Source organism: Scyliorhinus torazame, chromosome 6 (genome assembly GCF_047496885.1).
Source record: "Scyliorhinus torazame isolate Kashiwa2021f chromosome 6, sScyTor2.1, whole genome shotgun sequence".
Taxonomy (NCBI): domain Eukaryota; kingdom Metazoa; phylum Chordata; class Chondrichthyes; order Carcharhiniformes; family Scyliorhinidae; genus Scyliorhinus; species Scyliorhinus torazame.
In genome coordinates, this window is record NC_092712.1 from 168109831 (window position 1) to 168135889 (window position 26059).

The window sequence follows — 26059 nt, forward strand, 5'->3', positions numbered from 1 at the left end:
GGTATATGGCCGAGATCAGCGGTGGAGCGGCGAGAAAAGAGGCTCTGGAGCAGTGGCAAAAACGAGGGGGAAAAGGCAAGATGGCGGAGGGCGGAGATCGAGCAGCATGGGGGCCGGACCAGCAGGAGTTCCTTAAGTGCTGTGTGGAGAAGCTGAAAAAGGAGGTGCTGGCGCCAATGCTGTTGGCGATCGAGGGGCTGAAGGAGACCCAGAAGACCCAGGCGGTGGAGCTTCGTGAGGTGAAAGATAAAATGAATGATAACGAGGACGAGATCCTGGGCCTGGAGGTAAAAATGGAGGCGCACGAGGCGGTGCACAGGAGGTGGGCCGAGAGAATCGAGGTCCTGGAGAACAGGTCGAGGAGGAAGAACCTCCGGATTCTGGGTCTTCCCGAAGGAGTGGAGGGAGCTGACAATTGGAACGGCGAAGTCTCACCTTCCACGTTCTGGGAGGCACTGAAGGCTGTAATTAGGGGAGAAATTATTGCTTATAAGGCTCGTAGAGACAGGGAAGAGAGGGTGGCCAGGCAACAACTGATCGACTCCATCCTGGAGGTCATCAGAAGATATTCTGAAGTACGACCGTAGAGCTTCTGGTGGAGAGGAAAAAGCTACAAATGGACTTTAACTGCTTGTGGTATTAGAGGTATTCCGATACCTGATAGGCTGGAGCACCATTGTTGGAAACTGTATGCTTCCTATTGGTTAGGATGTATGGTAGCTCCGTCCTGCTGGTCGGGGTATAAGAGCCGATGCCGCCCCAGCAGCCTTCATTCTGTACCTGAGCTGCTGGGGGAAACATCTAGCTTATTAAAGCCTTCAGTTGGACTACAACCTCGCTTTAGTGGTCATTGATCGTGCATCACTGCTATCCACCAGGAAAGCAGTGCACCAACTCCGCCAGACACAGGGGACCTTTTACAAGCATGGCGATGAGGCTAGTCACCTGCTGGCTCATCAGCTGAGGAAGCAGGCAACCACCAGGGAAATAGACCTGGTAAACGGCAGACGGATAGACAAACCAAAAAAGGTCAACAAAGCATTCAGGGCTGGACATGCCTGTCATGGGGGACGATAGACGGAGGGAGCTGGAAGCACCACTGGGACTGGAAGAGGTCATGGAGACCAACAACTCCATGTGGACAGGGAAAGCGCCGGGACCCAATGGATTCCCGGCAGACTTCGACAAAAGATTTGCAACAGCACTGGCGCAGCACCTGCGGGAAATGTTCGCAGAGTCACTAGCGAGGGGCACCTGCCTCCAACACCAACACAGGCCACCATATCACTGATACCCAAAAAGAACAAAGATCTAACAGAATGCCGATCATACAGACCCATTTCGCTGCTCAACATGGATGCAAAAATACTCGCAAACGGCTGGAGAACTGTGTACCAGAAGTGGTTGTAGAAGACCAAACTGGTTTTGTTAAGGGTAGACAGATAACTGTGAACATCAGATGACTGCTGAACGTGATAATGACCCCATCCGGGGTGAGAACATCAGAGGTGATCGTCTTCCTGGATGCAGAAAAGGCCTTTAACAAAGTTGAGTGGAAGTACTTCATTGACGTACTAGAGCGGTTAGGACTAGGGACAGGGTTTATCTCCTTGAATGAAACTCCTGTACAACGCACCCAACGCCATCAGCTCTGAATACTTCCAGCTGCACAGAGGCACAAGGCAGGGATGCCCGCTGACCCCACTCCTGTTCGCCTTGGTCATCGAGCCACTGGCGATTGCCCTGAGAGCAGCAAGAGGTTGGAAGGGAATCTGAAGGGGAGACAGAGAGCACAGAGTCTCACGCTATGTGGATGACCTGCTCCTCAATATCTCGGACCCGCAAAGCAGCATCAAAGAAATTATGAAGCTCCTGAGAGTGTGTGGAGCCTTCACGGGCAACAAACAAAACCTGGACAGAAGCGAGTTTTCCCGGTGAGCCCAAGAGGGGGAGGGGCAGAGCTAGAGGGCCTACTGTTTAAAATAGCCGAAACAAATTCCGCCACCTGGGGATCTAGATTGCCCACGACTGGACAAGGATGCACAAGTGGGGCCTGACAAGTATGGCGGAGGAAGTAATAAACAGAGATGGGATACACTCCTGCTTTTCCTGGTGGGGAGGGTGCAGATGATCAAGATGAACGTACTGCCCAGGTTCCTCTTTAGATCCAGACCGATCTATACCCTCAAGTCCTTTTTCCATCCAATAGATAAGATGATTATGGTGTTTGTGTGTGTGTGTGGGGGGGGGTCTGAGGAAGCACTTCGGCTTGACCAAAATGTATATCAAGGTCCCCTCTGCGGCAACCATAGGTTTGCACCAGCCGTGCTAAACACCACCTTCAAGAGGTGGAGACAGGACAGACGGGACTCAGACAGTTAGGGAGTTTTATACGGGTGACAGACTAGCAATCTTAGAGGACCGGACGGAGAGCCTGGACCTACCAAATGGGAACAAACTCCGAACACTATAGATCAAAATCTTTCTCCGCAAGCAGACGACTACATACCCATGAACCCTGAAAAGCACAATGCTAGAGGAATTACTGGACGCTGACAGTCTGGGGAAGGGAAACTATGGGGACCTGTACGGACATGTACCTGTTTCGGAAAGGACATGCTCCCCTGGACGAAATTCGGAAAAATGGAAGGAAGAGCTAGGGACGGAAATAGGGTGGGGACTCTTGAGTGAAGCACCATGCAGGGCAAACTTCACCTCCTCATGCGCAAGGCTTATGCAGCTGAAAGTGGTGCACAGAGCTCACCTGACAAGAACCAGAATGTGCAGGTTCTTCGTGGAGGTGAAGGACAAATGTGAATGGTGCCAGGGAGGCCTGGCCAACTACGCCCACATGTTTTGGACATGCCCCAGACTTGTCAGGTTCTGGACAGCCTTCTTCAAGGCAATGGCCAAGATTGTGGGGGTGAGGGTGGAGCCCTGCCCAAGAGTGGCAGTCTTTAGGGTATCAAACCAACCATAACTATTCATGGGGAAGGTGGCTGACGTCCTTGCCTTTGCTTCTTTAATCGCCCGCTGGAGAATCCGGCTTGGCTGCCGATCAGCAACACCATCCACAGCTGCAGACTGGCTGGCAGATTTATCGGAATTTCTCTGGTGGAGAAGATCAAGTACATCATCCGAGGGTCAGAGGAGAGCTTCCACAAAGCGTGGAGGCCATTCATTAACTTGTTCCAGGACCTGTTCAAAGCCAACAGTGTGGGGGGAGGGTGGGGGGGGAAACACGCGGGGCTCTGGAACAATGATGGAATTGTTGAGGCCAATCGGGCAGACCTGGCGGGGGATGTGGGCTGGTGTAAAGGGCAGGTGTGTCTTCCCACTAGCAAATTCCTCTCTTGGGCACAGGGTACTGTGCAGGAAGGACTATCCCGACCAATCCACAGGTATGTGTCAGAAATTACAGGCAGCTTGCCGACATGACCCCTGATAAAATACCAGCAGTAGTAGGATAAGGCCCTTAGTTGGCAACTTAAAAGCCTCAAATGGCCTCCAGCCTAGAAGGCTGGCCTCGTCCTTTCCCACCCATCAGGGGCAATTGGGAAGACAATGGATTCTCCACCCCGAGCCTTTCCATCCCATTATAATCTGACCTGCCTCCCAGCCTGCTCACAGGGTGGTGCAGTAAATTCCATTGTGTTTGCATACACGTGTACGTGTGTATGTGTATGAGAGAGAAATAGAGAACAATATAACCTAAATAAAAGCCATATAATTATCTGCATTTTGAATTTCAAGTTAGAAAGCAGGGGCTTCAGCTGATGTTCCTCTGCACCTTAAATGATTCAATTCAATTCCCAGTTGGTTAGAGAGGATAACACAAAACAATTTTTTTATTCAGCATAACAAGCACTCAGTACATTTAGTGCTATACAGCAAGGATGGAAGTGACAAATTAAAGGTAGGATAGCGGAAATTTTTTTTTTTTTTACAACAGATGCTCTGTAAGACAGACTATGAATTTTAATGAACTGAAATTGCTACTGAATGCAGTGGCCAAATTTGTGGTGTCTAAAAGCTGTAGCTTGAATTTGTACCAAGCAGCTATTTTGTGCCACAGCTAGAAAATACGGCGGACCATTATTTTAGTTGAACCTTTTAGTATTTTCAATGTTTTATGATTGCATATGGAGAATAAAACATTTTGTATGGACTGGTATATTTACATGAGGAAGTTATCTGTTTTCAAAAACCTTGGAGATCATTTTAAAGTATAAAAATAGGTCAGTTAGGGTTGGATAAATAACTGGGAGGGATGGAGGTGATAAAGTCTGAAAAATCTGTTGCCTGATTGAATCCACGTCAAACCAATACCCCCTCTAAGCAGGATGGCCACATGCAAATGTTTCTGCACACCTGTGGTCTCTTTTAAGTTACTGCATGTGTGTGGCCACGTAAAAGAATTTGAAGGATCTGCACACTTAAACTAATTGGCAATATATTACTAAAAAGATTAGGGGATCTGTTGTTTCCAAGCAGAACAGTTCTGGCTTTAACTGAGGCTGGAAGCTGGGTAGATGATGCTCTAGGGAGACAGGTTCAAATTTTAAATAAGACAATGCCTATCCTTCGATAGCTCAGCTGGTAGAGCGGCGGCCTGTAGATGATTAAAGCGGACATCCTTAGATCGCTGGTTCAATTCCGGCTCAAAGGAAGCCTTACCTCCCTTTATGGGTGACACGGTACCGCAGTGGATAGCACTGTTGCTTCACAGCACCAGGGTCCCAGGTTCAATTCCCGCTTGGGTCACTGTCTGTGCGGAGTCTGCACATTCGCCCCGTGCCTGAGTGGGTTTCCTCCGGGTGCTCCGGTTTCTTCCCACAAGTCCCGAAAGACTGTTAGGTGAATTGGACATTCTGAATTCCCCCTCTGTGTATCCGAACAGGCGCCAGAATGTAGCGACTTGGGGTTTTTCACAGTAACTTTATTGCAGTGTCAATGTAAGCTTACTTGTGGCAATAAAGATTATTATTATTATGAAGCCGTGACCAGCAAGAGCTGAGAAGTTTCAGGTTTGAATGCTTTTATACTTACCTCTTTGACCTAGATGTCTGTCTGAGGTCCCTCCATGATTGAACATTCCTCCCATGAATTCCCCTCCAATGTCTCCAACCAAAATCCTCCCTGCCCTCCATTGTGAAACCGCCAAACCTCTCCCCACCCCAAACCTTGAATTCCCCTCCCCATTACACGGTCCCAATCCCCCCAACCATGAGCCTCTCAATTCCAGGCACCTGACCTTCCCACCAGTCCTTTGATGTCTCTCTGAGGCCTTGGATACCCTCCACCCAGGCTCCTGACCGCCCTCAATGCCTCCATCCTCCCCACTACCAGGCATCTGATAAGACCCAGGTTTGGCAGCTAGTCATCAACCCAGCAACCAACAACTCCTTCATTAGTCCCTCACCTTTACATTATCAGCTCCCTCCTCACCTTCAAGATCATCCTCCCTTGACAAGGACTTAACTGGTTCTGTGTCCTTCACCAACCGTGGAGTTAAAACTCTACAGCGTTTGTGACGGAATCCCATCAGGTATGCAAAAATTCAGCCCTTTTTTTAATTAATGAGGAAAATGACTTTTTAATTTTAACCACCTTTAAAATACTACCCTCTGTTTAGGAAAACAAATTTCATCATAAAATTAACAGAAGACCCAAGCCTGAATTTTCCTCTCAGATCATAAGACATCGGAGCAGAATTAGGACACTTGGCCATCGAGTCTGCTCCGCCATTCAATCATGGCTGATATTTTTCTCAACCCCATTCTCCTGCCTTCGCCCCATAACCCCTGATCCCCTTATTAATCAAGAACCTATCTATCTCTGTCTTAAAGACACTCAGTGATTTGGCCTCCACAGCCTTCTGCGGCAAAGAGTTCCACAGATTCACCACCCGCTGGCTGAAGAAATTCCTCTTCATCTCGGTTTTAAAGGATCGTCACTTTAGTCTGAGATGGTGTCCTTTGGTTCTCGTTTTTCCTACAAGTGGAAACATCCTCTCCACATCCACTCTATCCAGGCTTCACAGTATCCTGTAAGTTTCAATAATATCCCCCCTCAACCTTCTAAACTCCAATGAGTACAAACCCAGAGTCCTCAACCGTTGGTCTGATTTAGCCCAGAAGTACAAAAGAAGTGTACCCAATGCAATTTTCCTGAAGTGAAGTTTGAACATAGAACATACAGTGCAGAAGGAGGCCTTTCGGTCCATCGGGTCACCGAGCCACTTGAGCCCTCACTTCCACGCTGTCCCTGTAACCCAATAACCCATCCTAACCTTTTTGGTCACTAAGGGCAATTTATCATGGCCAATCCACCTAAACCTGCACGTCTTTGGACTGTGGGAGGAAACCGGAGCACCCGGAGGAAATCCACGCAGACACGGGGAGAACGTGCAGACTCCGCACAGACAGTGACCCAGCGGGGAATCGAACCTGGGACCCTGGCGCTGTGAAGTCACAGTGCTATCCACTTGTGCTACCGTGCTGCCCCTGCGTCTGTGTCAATTTGCACAAATGTTCTTGATAGGTTCTCAGCGCTATTATTGGCTACTCTTTGCAAATTCCTCTCGCAGACGGAAAATCTGCCAGCGCTACAGCTGCATTAAACTGGCTGTGGTTGCAAAATGTATCGTTTGGCTCACTGCAGTATCAGAGACTCATGGTTTTTCATAGCACCAAATTACTAATAACACTAATATTAGTTTGCAATCCAGCATGTGCGATCTAAGATTTTGGTTTTGAGCTGGGGGACCCACAAAATGCAGTGGAAGGCAGCAGTGTTGCTAGTGGGTGTCACTGCTAGCAACTCTGGTAAACAAGGTCAAATAAAGATCAATTACTCCCCCTCCGAGGAGACAGTTTTCATTGACAAGAACAGAGATGTGGACTTCAGAGGCAATCTGTAAAAACAAAGTATTTCCCTGAACAAGCTCCAAAGTGGGAAAAGATTGCTTGACTACTTAAGAAGGTTATTTTATGGAAAGAAATGCCCAGTATTACTTGACTTCATAAAATTATGTCAATCTCCTCTTTCGAGGTGGAGATTTCATGAATGAGGAAAAATTATCCAATATCCAGCTAGCATTTGGATTAAAGATTTTCTACAATTTTATTAGTATGAGCTGTATCTGTTCCTTAGCACCATGGATAAATCTCAATTTGCCTCACCAAATGAAAACAAGTGAGTGTTAAGTTTCATTTTGTGTTTAAGAAAATCCAAATATTTCATTTACAGAGTCTTATGTAAACTGCCCAAACTGCCGATGTGCAAGCTCTCTTGTATACTGGAAACAGGATATGCCCCATGATATAAACATACAGGCAGCTTCCACTTTTTCATTAGACCATTGGGACTAACATTCTTTAACTGGACCAGTGTTTTACATATCCGGTTTAAATCCAGAAAGGTACAAGGGATTTGAATTGTTAACAATTTTTTTCTCGTCCAGTGATTTTCCTCCCCCTTTTTCTTTATAATTTAAAAATGACAAAGTGATAAGGTGAAATTTACCTGCTCAGTAACATCTTTCCTCCATGGTGCCACATCCTGCCCATCGCACCAGCCGTTTCGTCCATACAACCATGTACCATGTTCATTCGGGACCACACCTTCTAATACCTTGTTAGCACAACCGAAAGGAGTACCTGGGTGGAATAAACGTGAAATTTAGGTTTATGTTCTTTTCGTGTGTAAACTATCTATTGGCCCAGATTTTTCTTCCGATACAGCAGTGAATGCTGAGGAATTCATCACAGTGATTGAGGGACCCAACAGCATCCCAACTTCCAGTGAGATCACTTACGCTGAAGTCCGAAGGTTGCGCTGCACCTGAATGGGGTCCAGAAGTTACGGAGTGGCAGGGACCTTTTATTCAAAATTTTGCCGATTTGTCAACTTGCATTGATAATCACAGGTGTAAACCAAAAAAATCAGCCCTTCTAATGTTTATGACCCCATCCACAAAATAAACAGACAATTGCTAATTGTAAATAAAACTAGTTTTTATAACTTGCCTGGCAGCCGTAGCTCCTCTGTCTCCATTACTCCCCACTCCACCCGTTCCTCAACCTCACTAACATTGTAAAAAGAGGAGTTAAAGGTATTTAAAGTTTACAACTGTTTTAAAAAAATGTCCTGTTTGAAAATGTTAAAATCGTTAAACAAAAATGTACCGTGAGCCGAAGTGTGAACTCAAGGAGAGTGGCTTTAGGTCATTATATTACTGTGGGCGTGGCTTCACAAGCAGTACACCACATTGGAAGACTTTGCTGTTTGTCCCAAAGGTAAGCCCTGTTGCAGTAAGAGGAAGTTTTCTCTACAGCCTTCCGTCAAGGTAAGTGCTGAATATTTAGGGGTCAGCAGCCAACACTGAACCTTAGCCGCAGACAGGAAAATCTAGCCCATTGTATATTAAACTGGGTAGATGAGTGTGGGTTTCATTATGAGTGACTGTCGATGAGCTCTAATACATATTATCAATGCTAAAGATGTCAAACTTGGTGACACACAACAGTTGAATTTTGAAGCCAACTAATCAGTTGACCCATGTTTTGGTGACAGTTAGAAAAGGTCAATGCTGCATACATCCTCTGAGACATTTGTAACATCAGTGACAGAAAAATCAAAAACACCACAGAAAGGCACATTTGGAAAGTAAGGCAGGTAGCTTCTTTTCTCATTCAAATTCATTTTTAAAAAAAAGTTGCACTTTGAAAGCAAACAAAGCATATGTGAAGACAGGATAGAAAATAAGGTTGAAGGGCAGGACAGAATAGTTGAGGGTGAAGGAGGTTGCCTTGTTGACAAGTCAAAGTGGGGGAATGGAAGGAGGATTAAGGGTCAAGTTGCGTGATGGGAGGATAAAATGGTTAAGTAGGGAGCTTGAAGGGGAAAAGTTACAGATGATGGGGGAGTTTGGAAGGGAAGACGATAATAGGAAAATGAACAGTGGTGGATACAATAAGAGCAACAGAGTGAAGCATCAGCAATGAAGAAAGAGGATGGGATGTGAGTGCCGAAGGCTACATTTTCCCCACAATTCACTGTATCTGTCCTACCACATGAGTATACTCCCATCTGAAAGAAAAAAATTAAAAATCAGAAACTGAGAAGCAAAAGGATAATGCAAAGCAAAAAGTGTTAAAGAAGAAGAAAGTCAGAAGCAGGAAAGGAGGGCCAGAGAAAACAGCACCAAAAGACATGAGGGTAAGATAAATGAGTGACCTGGGGCGAGATTCTCCGACCCCCCCCGTCGGGTCGGAGAATCGCCGGGGGCTGGCGTGAATCCCGCCCCTGCCAGTTGCCGAATTCTCCGGCACCGGAGATTCGGCAGGGGCGGGAATCGTGCCGCGCCGGTTGGCGGGCCCCCCCCGCAATTCTCCGGCCTGGATGGGCCGAAGTCCCGCTGCTAGAATGCCTGTCCCGCCGGCGTGGATTAAACCACCTCTCTTACTGGCGGGACAAGGCGGCGCGGGCAGGCTCTGGGGTCCTGGGGGGGGGGGGGGGGCGCGGGGCGATCTGGCCCGCGATCGGGGCCCACCAATCCGCGGGCAGGCCTGTGCCGTGGGGGCACTCTTTTCCTTCCGCCTTCGCCATGGTCTCCACCATGGCGGAGGCGGAAGAGACTCCCTCCACAGCGCATGCGCCACCCGGCAATGTAATTTCCGTGCCAGCTGGCGGGGCACCAAAGGCCTTTCCTGCCAGCTGGCGGGGCGGAAATCAGTCCGCCGTGGGCCTAGCCCCTCAAGGTTAGGGCTCGGCCGGTCAAGATGCGGAGGATTCCGCACCTTTGGGGCGGCGCGATGCCGGACTGATTTGTGCCGTTTTTGGCGCTAGTCGGCGGACATCGCGCCGATTACGGAGAATTTCGCCCCAGATACGGAGTTATGTTGAATATTTTAAAACGGTTTAATAAAGTATTGAATATAATTTAGAGATAATAATTTTGTACATAAATGATACAATTATAGTATGAATATACGTTTACAATTGTGTGAATAGTTGATCCTACGTTATTTTAAATGCAAATTTGAAGTTGAACATGTGCAGACTAGATTGGGATTAATGCTTAAGTGATGGGATGTGTGGAAGGTCAGTGGAGGAAATGAGTTGACTCGGTGTCCCATGGACAGTTCAATTCACTCCACATGATATCAAGAAACAGTTGAAGGCACTGGATACCGCAAAGGCCGTGACAATATTCTGGCAATAGTACAGAAGAGTGCTCCAGAATTTGCTGCACCCCAAGCCAAGCTGTTCCAATATAGCTACAACACTGGTATATACTCTGCAACGTGGAAAATTGACCAGGTAAGTCCTGTACACAAAAAGCAGAAGAAGTCCAACCCGGCCAATTACTGCCCCATCAGTCTCTCGGTTATCAGTAAAGTGATAGAAGGCATCATCAACAGTGCTATCAAGCGGCTCTTGCTTTGCAATAAACTGCGCACTGACGCTCAGTTTGGGTTCCACCGCGGTCACGCAGCTCCTGACCTTAGCTCAAACATGGACAAAAGAGCTAAATTGCAGAGGCAAGGTCAGAGTGACTGCCCTTAACATAAAGGCAGCATTTGACCAATTGTGGCATCAAGGAGCCCTAGTAAAACTGGAGTCAATGAGAACCGGAGGAAAACCTTTCACTGGTTGGAGTCATACCAAGCACAAAGGAAGAAGGTTGTGGTGGATGGCGATCAATCATTTTAGTTCCAGGATATCACTGTAGGTGTTCCTCAAGTTACATAAGAACATAAGAACTGGGAGTGGGAGTAGGCAATTCAGCCCCTTGAGCCTACTCCGCCATTCAGTACGATCATGGCTGATCTAATTCGGCCTCACTGCCAACTTCCTGCCCGCTCCCCATAACCCTTCATTCTGCTACTGTTAAATCCTGCCTATCTCCTCCTTAAATTTGTTTAGTGTTCCGACGTCCACTGCACTCTGAGGTAAAGAATTCCACAGATTCACAATCCTTTGAGTGAAGTAATTCCTCCTCATTTCTGTTTTAAATTTTAGCATAAAACTATGGCCTCTCATTCTAGAATGTCCAACAAGGGGAAACATCCGCCTACACCCACCCAATCCCCTTTATCATCTTATATATCTCAATTAGTGGCCAAGATAGTGTCCTAGAAGGACAAGGTCAGCAGATACATGGGAATAGCATCACCTGGAGGTTCCTCTCCAAGTCACTCACTATTTGACGTGGAAATATATTGCCGCCCCTTCACTGTCGCTGGGTCAAAATCCTGGAACTCGCTCCCTAACAGCACTGTGGGAGTACCTACATCACAGGGACTGCTGCAGTATAAGAAGGCAGCTTGCCACCAACTTCTCAAGGGCAACATGGGATGGACACTAAACGCTGGCCTCACCAATGACACCCACATCCTGCAATTGCATAAAAAATCTGAAACCTAAAATCTCATAAAGATTGGTGGAAACAAAGATGTGATGGCAAGTGGATGTAAAAATGGGGCAGATGAAAAGCTAGAGAGTTCCAGGGAATTTCAGACTGATGAGTGATAAGCATTCACAGTCACAAAAATTATAAAAGTAATAGGTCATATGCTCATTTTCACACGTGGGAATACCTTTAATAACAATTTTCTTCTACTGGCAAATTGAAACTACAGCTGAAAATTCAATCACTGTTATTCATGTCCTTATTCACATCAAGTGACTGACCAAATTTGTGCAAACCATTTCTACTAGGTTGACTGATAGTGACTTGGGGAACAACCAAATTCAATAAAAATATAACAAGTTTCTGATCTAGCTGACTACACGCTGTCATGTCTTAAGATCACTGGAAAATAAATTCTGAGTGTACTTGAATTAAGTTTCCTATTCATTGGCAACTAAACAGCTTGGATTTTCTGCACACTGGTTAAGCCTTATCAACTGAAATGACACAATATAAATGACACTATACAAAAGCATGAAAAATAATGGGTGCGATCTACCGGCCATGCTGCCCCGAAAAGCAGTGTGCCGCAGTGCAATACGGCCGGTAAATGCTGGGAGACCCTGCTCCCAGGATCGACCCAGCTCACCACGATCTCGCAAGACATCGTGATGTGAAGCCTGCCCACGTGTGAAAATGAGCATATGGCCTATCACTTTTTTGCAAACCTGCATATTAGAGCGAGACAGCTATTCACACTCTAATTTGCAGTTCCCTGAGGTAACCAAGGCTTAGCCTTGTACAGGAAGAGGTGGAGTCGGCCCTGCTCAGTGCTTCGCTCCAGAGTCCCCACCCTACCTCTGTTCCCAATTCGTCCTCCCATTTTTGTCTGGTCTCGTCCAGTGGTGTTCGAGTTCTGTCCAGTAACTTTCCTTATATTTTCCCACTTAGCCCCCCTTCTTGCTGCTTGTGCCTATCAATTCCTCTAGTAGGGGCTGGTTTAGCACAGTGGGCTAAACAGCTGGCTTGTAATGCAGAACTATGCCAGCAACGCCGGTTCATATCCGGTATCGGCCTCCCCGAACAGGCGCCGGAATGTGGCGACTAAGGGCTTTTCACAGTAACTTCATTGAAGCCTACTTGTGACAATAAGCGATTATTATTATTAGTGTGGTTTCTGGGGCCCCGGGGTACCTTACTGCTTCTTTGCGGAGGAAGTGTTTTATTTGGAGGTGTTTCATTTCCTGTCCTTTTGCTAAACCTGTTTGAAGCCAGCAACGTGGAGTAACCGTAATCCAGAGGGCGGCAAAATGCATATGGGGTCAATTAAATGAAAGACAAAATAAACCTCTCTGTACAATAAAGTAAATTAACGCGGGTTAAAAAAATGTGATGTATATATACAATTGTTTATAAATGAGAAATGCCAATAAAAAGATTTCAAAAGAAAAAAATCATACTTGAATTCCACATGGTTTCAATTTAACTTTCATTAAATTATTGAGCCAAAAAAACTAAATACTGCAAGAATTTCAAAGTTTCTTACCAGCATTGTCAAATATCCTTGAATTATTGTATATGCCATTAATGAGAAAGTGATGAGAAGTGACACAGAACTCTCCGCAGCCATTCTCATCACTTCCGTGGCCTGTGATCACAGCATAGAATTCAACCTGAAATACAATTAAAATGTCTAAATGAGTCACTAGAAATGCCAAAAATTAAAACACAATCTGTCCTCTTAAGACCAAGTTGTCGCACTTTGCATTAATGCAACATAATCTGTTAATAGATTTATATAAAATTTTGATAAATGGGTAACTCATCTATTAAAATATAGAACAAAATAATTTCCAATAAAACTGTTCGGTGTTTGTCTGTTAATATCATATAATATGATTTAATTCCCAGAAATACATTACAAAAGCACTGTATTAGACTGACACCCACTCAAGGAACATTACAATGAGTGCCCGGTTAATTCAGATTGTAGAAAAGCAGCATGCATCATATCAACCTATAAAGAAGTTCAGCCATCAGGATGAATTAGCTCCTTTGAACAGTGAAATGTAAAGCAGCATGTGTCAGAATCTTTCACAACCTGAAATAAAGCACTGCCAATGTTAAAAAGCAAGGTATGTATGTATACCTATGGCCTGGATGTTAGCAACAACAACAACATATATTTATATGGCACTTTTAACATAACAAAATGCCCCAAGATGCTTCACAAGTACATTAGATAACTAATTGTGCCTCATAAAGAGATATTAGATCATCTGACCAAAAGCTTGGTCAAAGAGATAGATTTGAAAAAGTACCCAAAAGGAGTAAAGTAAGGTTGAGGCAGGGTATTCCAGAGCTGGGGCTTAGGCCAATAAAGACACAGACAACTAATGGTAAAGCAATTAACATTGGGATGCAAAAATGACAAAATTAAGTGAGCGCAGGTACCTTGGGGGGGCTGTGGAGCTGATTATTTATGGAGGGGTGAGGCCATGGATGTAAATGAGGATGAGAATTTTAAAACTGAGCTTGAGAGGGAGCCAATGTAGGTCAGCAAGCACGAGGTGATAGGGAAACAGAACTTGACCTGTCGCAAGTTAAGACATAGGTAGCAAAGCTTTGGATGACCTCAGGTTTGCAAAGGATAGAATGTGGGAGGCGAGCCAGGAATCTGTTAAAAAAGTCAGGTATAGAGGTAACAAAGATATGGATGAGGGTATCAGCGGCAGATGACCTGAGATGGGGTGAAGTTAGATGATTTTCCTGAAATGGGTGCTCTTCATGGCAAAATATGAAATTGGAAGCTCATCTCAGAAACAAATGTGCCACCAAGGTTGGGAACAGACTGGTTTAATCTCAACCTGTTGTCAGGGAGAGTAATGAAGTTGGTAGCTAGGGAATGGAGTTTGCAACAGAAAAACAATCACTTCAGTCTTTCCATTGCAGTATTCAATTGGATGAAATTACTGCTCACCCAATACTAGATGTCAGATAAGCAGTCTGATAACTCAAGGTGGAACTGGACATGGGTGGGGGTGTAGCTGTGAGCCACACTGGAAATGAGGATTCTAAACTTCAGTTGCGAGTCCTGGAAGATTTTATTTAGCCTCAGTCAGATTCCCGTCTGAAACAGACCCTTCCAGCCTGCTATTTCTGGATGCTCCTAATAGAAAATTCTCACCAGGATTACTGTAATCCTGTAATGGGAGATTACAGACACCAACTCTTGCTTGCAAATGTAATTTTATGCCTGTGATTTTACTTATTTTCATGAATTTGGCAGCACTTATGCAAGATTGGGACTGAGCACATTTCGCTCCACATCAGTCTTATATCAACAACATAGGTTTGTTAATTTAGAAAGGGAGATATAAAAGAGATTGTAAATCCTAAAGGTTCTATTCCAGAATGCTAAAGTAACCACATTATATGACATTCCTAGATTTAAGTTCTGCTTGGTAATCTTGGAGGAAAATTTTCCATTTAGGCAAGTAATCATTCCTGCATTGTAATATCTGGCTAATTTTAATCCTACTGTCTTCAAAACAAAACTGAGAGGGGTTCTGTAGGGTGATGCGCTCCTCCAAATTACTCCCCAGGCAGCATAGCTGAAAATTGCTCCCCTTATTTTAGCAGCTGTTTTCTAGATAAAAAACCGTGAGGAGCAAATCTGTGGTTACCCATTGGGACAGGCTCTCCACCAGGAGTAGATGAAATTGGCCAACTAATTATTCCCAAAATATTGTTCAAAGGATGCTCTGGTAGACTTGCCTAGGATCTGACAGTGGAATGCTTTGTGTACTTTTACCAAGAGATGAGGGATGATATTAATTTAGTTACAATGGAGCAGAAATTGATCTTGGACGGTGGGGCAAAACATGTGATATCAGATCAGCCATCTGTTTCATGCAGGACTGGTTCAGTTACATTGCAGTCAATGGAATTAATCATTACTTTCCACATATCAGAGAATAGTGAGTGAAATTTGACTGTGCATTTGTCTACATAACAATAGTCACACATTTATAAAGTAATCAGTTGTTTTAACAATACTGGGCTCTTACTGGTTTAAACTGAGTTGATTAACATTAACTTGGACAGCTTTGGGATACCGAGGGAATTACAGGCACTAAATAAATGTAAGTTGTTTCTTTCCATTTGGTATGAAAAGGTTGGTAAACCATATGGAGACACATTTTGGAGACAGCCGGAAAAAGTGCTATCCAGGCAATGGAGATACTTCTGATAAGACAGAAAAGCACTTAGCACAGGTCTTGAATCTCAATGAAGCTGCATGTAGGTTAGCATTAACCACCACATTTCCCAAACCAGCCAAGAACATAATATTTTTTGAAGCAAATGACTTTGCTGCAATCCTGATGTGAACGTGCTCTCTAGTCCAGGGGCACAGTGCATTCACAGAGAGCACACAATCTTATATCCTTTAAAAATACCAATACCATTTTAGTTTCTACCACTGGAGGAAACTTTATTCTGCAGTGGAACATAAATGAAGGATTGAAAGAATAAGCTTCAAGGTTGGGTATAATAAAAACTAGGATGGGTCCTAAGTTATTATTCTGTTTTGACTTATTGGTACTTTAATTCACAGAGTTGGTCCACGGAGATAAGTAGTGGAAGAAGCTCTGTGATGGAATTAAGGATTTTAAGTGTTGATGATATTGCTGTGCTGAGGATATGATTAGGTTTCTTTGTGTTTAATTCTCTGCCAAGTATTTGTTATGCTTTGAAGGAGAATTCTCAAAGGAAGATATATTATAGATTGAAGAACACCCTGCTGCAAATTAAATTATTTTTAACTTACTAATGTAATCTGCGACTTGGAATTTATTTCAATGCTTAATAGTAATCCATTGTGTAGGCGTGTAAATTCAGTTTTCAGTGTGGTTAGTGGCTAGGAGCAGTAAGAAATGAACAATAATGTGTTTTAAGCTTGGTGCCAATGTCCTTGAATTAACAAGGTAGACTCCACTTAATTCAAAATTACCTCTTATGTATTTTACTTCTTGATAACTTTAAGGATTTATAAGCACATTTACACCGAATTAACAAGAGTGATTAAATGGTGGCAGAATTAATGCTCATCAGGCGATATGTACCTGCAATCAGGAGAATGGACATCCTACCATAATGCAAAGCCAGCTCATTTACATGATGTTTCAGCAGTATACCAGGATCATCAGCAGTATTTCAGGATCATAGGGTAGGTTATTTGATGCATGCCTTTTTGAGGACTGCTGGTGAAAAATGAAAATGAAAATCGCTTATTGTCACAAGTAGGCTTCAAATGAAGTTACTGTGAAAAGTCCCTAGTCGCCACATTCCGGCGCCTGTTCGGGGAGGCTGTTACGGGAATCGAACCGTGCTGCTGGCCTGCCTTGGTCTGCTTTCAAAGCCAGTGATTTAGCCCTGTGCTAAACAGCCCCTGTACTTCCAGAACTTCCAGTACTTCCGTCCTTTTACTGAGAGCAAAAAATATCTAGAGCCAGTTGTCACAACAGAATCACTCCATTCCAGGTATCATGTTTAGAGGCCTTGTTGCAAGAGGAGCGAGACTCTTCTAGGAGTTGAAGAACATCGTCTAAAGAAGAGCAGCATTGGAACAGTCTAGGTTGAGAATGCTGAAACAGCCAATGCTATCTCACTAGTAAACTAGGTCTCTGAATGGTTGAGAACAAGTGTGCTCTCAAAATATAATCAAAATTTACTTAATTTTACAACTTCAAGATTGGATCTGAAAGCTTGAAAGACATGTTCTGCCACACAGATTTCTGGTCACGAGCGTGAGGTTGCAGAGAACGGCTGGAAATGGCATCGATGATGGAGATGATGAAGTCATACCAGCATCATCTGTCTGTGTTGCTCTAATTATTTCAATTGCCATCCAATTGGGGACTCGCCCCACCCCTCAGAGTTGCAGGCCCAATTAGAGGAGCAAGGATTTTTCTATAATGTGCCGGTGCCATGCAGACAGGCTCTGGCGATTAGAGTGGTGAACTGTCCAGAGATGGCATCAAAGCACTGAGGGGGTCCTTCTGTGGGCCATGGATTGGAGCCCCCCCCCTCCCCTCCTCCCCCCCCCCCGCTGAAAATATCCTGTGGTGATGGGGGGGGGACATTGAGCTCCCATACCAACATCTTCTGCTCCCGTTTCACAAGGCCGCCCACACATACACACTACATTTTAACTTAAATCAAATTTGGGTCAACTGGTATTTTAACGTGTCATTATTTTTAATTTGGGTTGGAGCAGAGTAAAAAAATGGAGAAATGTTGTGACATTCATGGGGGCCAACGGAAGCATATTAGTTACAATTGCAAATGTATATTGTATGGTCGAGGTATTTAAATAAAAGGTACATTTATTGCGGCTGCGATGACCATTTCAAATGAGCAGAAGGCATCTTGAGGTTGTGGATCTCTTCTGCAAGTTATCTTCCCTATGAACCTGTCATTAGTTCTTTGTAGAACAAAATAATATAAAGTGAAATGGAAGCGGACTGTGAGAATCTTGAATATCCTAACCTGATTGCAGGTACATATTGCCTGCTGAGCATCTATTGATGGGCTGAAGCATCCAAAATCTGGTTTGCTATTAAGCCCCTGATGACAGGCGAGCGAGAGGACTGGTAAACAAAGATGTTGAAGTGAGGAATGTGTCCCCAACCAGGTGCATAGGTGTCGGTTGCTGCTTTTTAAAAAGTATTTTTATTAAGAAAATCTTTCATTATAACACAGTAAACCCACAACACATAATACAACTCCAAACCTCCCCACCCTCCCAACCTTCTGCTGGCTCCCTCATGATGTATTTGACCTTCTCTAAGTACAAAAACTCCATAAGGTTACTCAACCAGGACGAGGCACTGGGTGGAACTGGAGTCCTCCGCCCAAGCAGAACTCGGGCTATCAGTGAGGAGAAAGCATCCGCTTTCACCCCCGTCTGCAGCTTCGGAGAGTCAGAGACCCTGAAAATAGACACTAGGGGACAAGGCTCCAGCTCAATCCCAAGAATCCCTGACATGGTGTTGCAGAAGGAGGCCCAAAGCTTACAGGTTTAGGACATGACCAGAACATGTGAGTATGATTTGTCGGCCCTAGGAAACACCGCTCGCACCGGTCCTCCACCACTGGGAAAAACTCACTCATTTGTGCCCGGGTCAGATATGCCGAAAGCACCACTTTGAACTGAATCAAGCTGAGCCTAGCATATGAGGAGGTGGAGATGGCCCTGTGAAGAGCCTCACTCCATACCCCCCATCGCTTGTGCGGATCAGTGCTGAAAGGCAACTGGCTGGGGTCTCCCCGGTGAGGCTGGTAGATGCCGGGTGGCCATTCGATCCGGCATGAACACAGTTAAGTGGGTTTTTAAAATAACTTAACTGTGCAAAACTGCGCCCCGCCCATTGTGGGCGGGACCCAGATTATGACATCTCGTGAAATTTGGTTCGATCTCGCGAGGTGTAACGGCTATCGGGAGTCCGAGGGGAGGCCTCTCCCAGGGGCTACTGGCTGCATTCCAACTCGATTCCGAATAGACACGGCTGGCTCAGCCGGCGCTCATTGTATATCTGCATTATGGGCAGCGAGCAATGCTTCCTCAGCCTCAGCATCAGTTGATTTTAGAAGCAGCCTGATGACACGTGCTGACGGAGAAGAATTTTTTCTTGTTGGTAAAAATCTTTAAGAGGCAGGCTGAATAGCTTTTAAGAAACAGGGAACACCTCAACTCCTTTTTATGAAGTATTTCTTTAAATGGTTAGCTCTGTGCAGATCTGAAAATTTAATCTTGAGTAATTATTGTGAACTAAGGCCTAAATTATCAAGAAACATTAATCATTAAAGTACAGCACATCTCACGTCTTTGCTTTCATCTATATTTGCTCATTATGGTTTGGTAGTAATATCAATTCAATGTGGGAGTTTTTCAATCAGCCTTTGAACTCAATAACATCAACATTTTTTTAAATGGTTAATCCTCTGGGTTGTTAGCAATGTTCTCATCACCAGCAACCACCAATTTCAGAAACTGCATAATGATACATGTTGACAGAGAAGAAAACAATGAGGATATATTTAAAGATTTTGTTAACGTATTAAATTTTAAAGTCAATAGAGAGACAGACTGTTTAGTTTTTTTTGTTTTTTAAAAATATATTTTATTCAAGACTTTTTGGCCAAACATAACAGCACATAGCGTTTCCTTTACACAGCAATAAAACAATCTAAATAACAATGGCCAATTTTAAACAAGTAAATAAATAATATATGAACAAAATCAAAAATAAAACTAAATGGCAACTGCCTTGTCCAAGATAAATACTCTCCAAAAATACAATCCAACAATCCAATATACAATTACATATACCAACTACCTATACATATACAATAACATCCCTGAGAGTCCTTCTGATTCCTCCCCCCGGGTTGCTGCTGCTGTCTTCTTCTTTTCCATTCCCTCTATCTTTCTGTGAGGTATTCGACGAACGGTTGCCACCGCCTGGTGAACCCTTGAGCCGACCCCCTTAGAACTAACTTAATCCGTTCCAACTTTATAAACCCTGCCATGTCCTTTAAATAGGTCTCCACACCCGGGGGTTTGGCTTCCTTCCACATTAACAATATCGTGCGCAGGGCTACTAGGGACGCAAAGGCCAAAACATCAGCCTCTCTCGCCTCCTGCACTCCCGGCTCTTCTGCAACCCCGAATATAGCCAACCCCCAGCTTGGTTCGGCCTGGACCCCCACCACCTTCGAAAACACCTTTGCCACCCCCACCCAAAACCCCTGTAGTGCCGGGCATGACCAGAACATGTGGGTATGATTCGCTGGGCTTCTCGAGCATCTCGCACACCTATCCTCTACTCCAAAAAATTTACTGAGCCGTGCTCCAGTCATATGCGCCCTGTGTAACACCTTAAATTGTATCAGGCTTAGCCTGGCACACGAGGACAATGAGTTTACCCTACTTAGGGCATCCGCCCACAGCCCCTCCTCAATCTCCTCCCCCAGCTCTTCTTCCCATTTCCCTTTCAGCTCATCTACCATGATCTCCCCCTCGTCCCTCATTTCCCTATATATGTCTGACACCTTACCGTCCCCCACCCATGTCTCTGAGATCACTCTGTCCTGCACCTCCTGCGTCGGGAGCTGCGGGAATTCCCTCACCTGCCGCCCCGCAAAAGCCCTCAGTTGCATATACCGAAATGCATTCCCTTGGGGCAACCCATATTTTTCCGTCAGCGCTCCCAGACTCGCAAACGTCCCATCTACGAACAGATCTCTCAATTGTGTTACCCCTGCTCTTTGCCATGCTCCAAATCTCCCATCCATTCTCCCCGGAACAGACCTATGGTTATTTCTTATCGGGGACCGCACCGAGGCTCCCGTCTTTCCCCTATGCCGTCTCCACTGCCCCCAGATTTTCAGTGTAGCCACCACCACCGGGCTTGTGGTGTATTTCTTCGGTGAGAACGGCAACGGCGCCGTCACCATAGCTTGTAGGCTAGTCCCCCTGCAGGACGCCCTCTCCAATCTCTTCCACGCCGCTCCCTCCTCTTCTCCCATCCACTTACACACCATTGAGATATTGGCGGCCCAGTAGTACTCACTTAGGCTCGGTAGTGCCAGCCCCCCCCCCGTCCCTACTACGCTGCAAAAATCCCCTCCTCACTCTCGGGGTCTTCCCGGCCCACACAAAACTCATAATACTCTTCTCAATTCTTTTGAAAAAAGCCTTCGTGACCACCACCGGGAGGCACTGAAACACAAAAAGGAATCTCGGGAGGACCACCATTTTAACCGCCTGCACCCTCCATGCCAGTGACAGGGACACCATGTCCCATCTCTTAAAGTCCTCCTCCATCTGTTCCACGAACCGCGTTAAATTTAGCCTATGCAATGTACCCCAATTCTTGGCTATCTGGATCCCCAAGTACCGAAAGTCCCTTGTTACCTTCCTCAACGGTAAGTCCTCTATTTCTCTGCTCTGCTCCCCTGGATGCACCACAAACAACTCACTTTTCCCCATGTTCAATTTATTCCCTGAGAAATCTCCAAACTCCCCAAGTATCCGCATTATCTCTGGCATCCCCTCCGCCGGGTCCGCCACATATAACAACAAATCATCCGCATACAGAGATACCCGGTGTTCTTCTCCTCCCCTGAGTACTCCCCTCAATGCTATTGCCAGGGGCTCAATCGCCAGTGCAAACAATAATGGGGACAGAGGACATCCCTGCCTCGTCCCTCTATGGAGCCGAAAATATTCAGACCCCCGTCCATTCGTGACCACGCTCGCCATCGGGGCCCTATACAGCAGCTGTACCCATCTTATATACCCATCTCCAAAGCCAAATCTCCTCAGCACCTCCCACAAATAATCCCACTCCACTCTATCAAATGCTTTCTCGGCATCCATCGCCACCACTATCTCCGCTTCCCCCTCTGGTGGGGGCATCATCATTACCCCTAGCAGCCTCCGTATATTCGTATTCAGCTGTCTCCCCTTCACAAACCCAGTTTGGTCCTCATGGACCACCCCCGGGACACAATCTTCTATCCTCATTGCCATTACTTTGGCCAGAATCTTAGCATCCACGTTCAGGAGGGAAATAGGCCTATAGGACCCGCATTGCAGCGGGTCTTTTTCCTTCTTTAGGAGGAGCGATATCGTTGCCTCTGACATAGTCGGGGGCAGCTGCCCCCTTTCCCTCGCCTCATTAAAGGTTCTCATCAGTAGCGGGGCCAGCAAGTCCAAATATTTCTTATAGAATTCAACTGGGAATCCGTCTGGTCCCGGGGCCTTCCCCGCCTGCATGCTCCGAATTCCTTTCACTACTTCCTCCATTTCAATCTGTGGACTGTTTAGTTTTTAAAAGAGTCTTACAATTATGAGATTTACAAGATTATTATATCTTGAAACTGTAGCTTTAAATTTAGGATAAATGATAGGGTCACATTGACCTGTTTTGCATTCTGCCCAACAGTATGTCTGTTTGGTTGAATGTTAGCGATGAAAAGACTTGGGGTGCGAGTTAACGGAAAAATTTCTAAGAGTCATTTTGAGCATGATTGGCGGTGTGTGTCTCAATGGCAGCATTGGTGCGATCGCAGCCCGTATTTAACGTCACTGGGAAATATGCCCCCACGTGTTTCATGCCAATATTGGCCGTCTCGCTTCTCAACACTGTGGATGGGAGACGGGACCCCTGTTCCCCCGTGGGGGTGAGAGGACCAGCAGCAGGGTCACCAATACCATCTGGGAGACAGTGGGAGCGGCTGTCAGTGCGGGCAACATGTCCAGGAGGACCAGAATCCATTGTCGGAAGAAGACCAACAACCTTCATTGAGCTGCAAGGGGAAGTTACCAGCTCTCTCCTGGCATCAGTTCCGCCTGCCACCCCTCAAATTCTAACTCCCCCTTGTCCCCACAAATCACTGGCTGACACATCGCACCCTCCCCACATCCAATCTTCATTCTTCTTCCTCAGAACCCACAAGCACAACCCCTTCAAGTCCAGTTGTGGTGCCCACATATGCCACCTTTCATAGTCCTCCCTGATCCATCAAGCCTGCAGCTCACAAATACTCTCTCTTTGGCCCCACAGGAGAAGATAGCCCATAGTAAGTAGGAAGGGGTCAAGACGGGCAGCGGATTACCAGAGATCGGAGTCTTCATCCCCTATGAGGAATGAGCCATGGAAACTGCGGGGTTGTCCGAGGAGAGGTCAGTCACTGACAGCAAGGTAGGCCTGCACCGCAGAGGTGAGGATCCACTGCCCCTTCACACAGTTGACCTGTCTCAAATAAGTTGTTCATGTCAGACAAAATGATCCTTTCCTCTAACTGACCACATGTCCATTCTCTCGCAGCATTTCCATCTGATGAGGCCGGGACATCCGGAGTTGGCCTCACCCTGCCACCCCAAAAGATCACCTTGGAGGTGAGCTCTAAGGAAACCACTCTCGAGGCGTCACAGTTATCACCCCCACCTTCCACCAGTGCAGAGACACACACTAGTGGACAGGCTTCAGAGGGGACAGTCTGGTGAGCACCACCCTGTTGCTGATGCATATCATATAGATGCAGGGAGTCAGTAATCGGAGGTATGCTGGATCCCAGGACTCTGCTGAGTCCCAGGCAGTTGCCGAGCCTCAGGACAAGGTTATCCCAGAGCTGCTGCAGAGGCTAGGACACAACCGTGAGATTCAGGAGGGGATGTCAGTGACATTCCAGCGAGTGCGTAGCCAATTGGAAGAGTCTAAAGGCTACTGGCGCAGGAGATGATGCAAACAGTGCATGGCACCGAGGCCAACACTGCTAGGGTAGCGACTGCAGTGGAAAGCCTGCAGCAGAGGTCAGCATCTTGAGTGGTGAGTATAAGGTGTGGCTCAGTCTGTGATGACCATGGCTGAGGGCCTCGACAGCATGCTCCAGTCGCTAAGGGACATGCGCAAGTGGACAAGCCCAAGGCACTGCAGAGCATGTCCTAGTCGCTGAAGGAAATGTCCCAGAAGTAGGTGGACAATGTCAGGCACTGCAGAATGTGGTCCAGTCACTGAGGAGCATTGCTTAGGTCGTTAACACCATGGCGCAGACAATGGGGAGGCGCCTGGGCTGGCAGAGCCAGATGGCTCAGAGGCTTCCAGAGCACACTCCAGCTGCCTCCCTGACCCATGGAAGCCTCAAGGGCCCTATGAGCACCGTCAGGGAGGAGGAAGTGCTGGAAGCCAACCCGGGACCTGCCATTAATGGTGGTCCCCAGGAAGCCATATTCGGGGTGTCGGACCAGCCAGGGTTCGAAACAGGAGCGGAGGCAGATATCATAGCCTTCACCTCGTTGATCGCCCGAAGGCGGATCCTGCTGGAATGGAGAGCAGTCTCTCCACCCAGTGCCCTGGCATGGCGGGGGGACCTGTTGGAATACTTGACCCTTGAGAATGTTAAGTTCAAACTGAGGGGAAGCTCGGAGGGGTTCTACAAGTCATGGGCACTATTTATTGTGCACTTTCAAGAACTGGATAACATCGAACATTAGTTGGGGGGGGGGGTGGGGGGGAGGGGAGCTGTGTAAGATTAAGGGTGACTACGGGTAATCCCAGATTCCTTTTTGTCATTTGTTTATGTAAACATGCGGGCTGATGTTTGGGGGATGGTGGGTGGATGGGATCATTGTTATTATGGGGATTGACATATCTTGCTGATTATTGTTTATTGTTGATGGGTGTAAATATGGGAGAAAATGTGAAAAAGGATAATAAAAATATTTATAAAATAAAAAAGGAAACAATGGTGGTCTCCAGCTCTTCCAAATTCTCCCTCCTGACACCAGCACATCTCAAGGTCAGCGGGCAGAACAGGATGGCACATTGACGCTAGTGATACAGGTAAGTCAACCGAGGCCCTCCGGCTCCTGGCCCTCTCGAGGACGTCCGCCAGGGGCATCCAAGGCCACAGGGCTCGAAAAGCAGCAGGCTGCCTCCACCTCTGATATGCATCCTGGGGACACACCTAGACGTAGCACTAGATCACGCAAGATCAAGAAGATTAAGGAGCACTGAGTGGGCATTGGGAGGGGTGGTAACTCCCAGGATATTAAATTGTGGGGGATTCAGCAATGGTAATGCCATTGAATGTCAAGGAATGATGGTTCAATCCTCTGTTGTTTAGATGGTCATGGTCTGGCACTTGTGTGGCGTGAATGTAACTTGCCACTTGTCAGCCCAAGCCTGTTTTGCTGCATTTGGACATGGACTGCTTCATTATCTGAGGAGTCACAACTGATGCTGAACATTGACATCGCCACTTCTGACACCACAACCATCTACCTTTGTGCCAGGTAGGACTCCAACCAGGGGAGAGTTTTCCCCCCGATTCCCATTGACTATGGACCAAAAGGCCTTTTCTGCACTGTAGTTTTCTGTAATTCTGTGACTCCAGTTTAGCTAGGGCTCCTTGATGCCATACTCAGTATCTTCTTAATGAGCCTTATCAATTTTTGTTGGTCACAACACAAGGTTTCCCTTGAGTCAGTGGATCAGGTTTTTGAGGACATCCCAAAAGCATTGCCCCTGTCCTCTTGGGATGCTGTGACCGAATTCAGAGTAGAGCACAAGGTTCGGGAGTCTGGTGTCAGGCATATGACGACATGTCCGCCAAGCGGAGCTGGTTTTGAGTGATTAGCTAGACAAGCTGACTTGGGAGAGAACACTGCTGTTGGACCCCTTTCTTCACCATCAGATTTGGAGGATCTTGTGAAGTCACCACGAGCGGTACTTCTCCATGCTATAAGGTGCCAGCTGCTGAGGACGTTTTTCACTGCTGGAGATTTTGGGTGCGATTTTCCAGCCGCGTTGTGCTCTCTCTTGAATGCAACAAAGCCGTAGAATGCCGGGAGAGGCTTGCAGCGAGCCTCCTGACCGGCTCCACGCCTCCTGGGATTCTCCAAAGTCCCATGAGATGTTGGAGTCAGAACGCCGCCCCAAAAGGGCGGGACCGAATGACTCTCACAGAAGTAGGTGATAAACCTACTTCTGACCTACCAGTGTGGGATCCATCGGCCTCCCGCGATTCTTTGGCCTCCCCAGGGAGGCTACAGCCAGGCGCCAATCA

General features: G+C 46.3%; 1 protein-coding gene across 1 annotated transcript in view; it reads right to left on the reverse strand.

The window, feature by feature from the left end:
• The window catches only part of LOC140425141 (uncharacterized), a 420524-nt gene that overhangs the window by 47114 nt on the left and 347351 nt on the right, over nt 1-26059 (reverse strand). The window contains exons 10-11 of the mRNA XM_072509070.1: nt 12966-13092; nt 7528-7661 (exon numbers count right to left, since the gene is read on the reverse strand). Coding sequence (XP_072365171.1) covers nt 7528-7661; nt 12966-13092 — 261 coding nt within the window. The remainder of the gene's footprint in view (nt 1-7527; nt 7662-12965; nt 13093-26059) is intronic.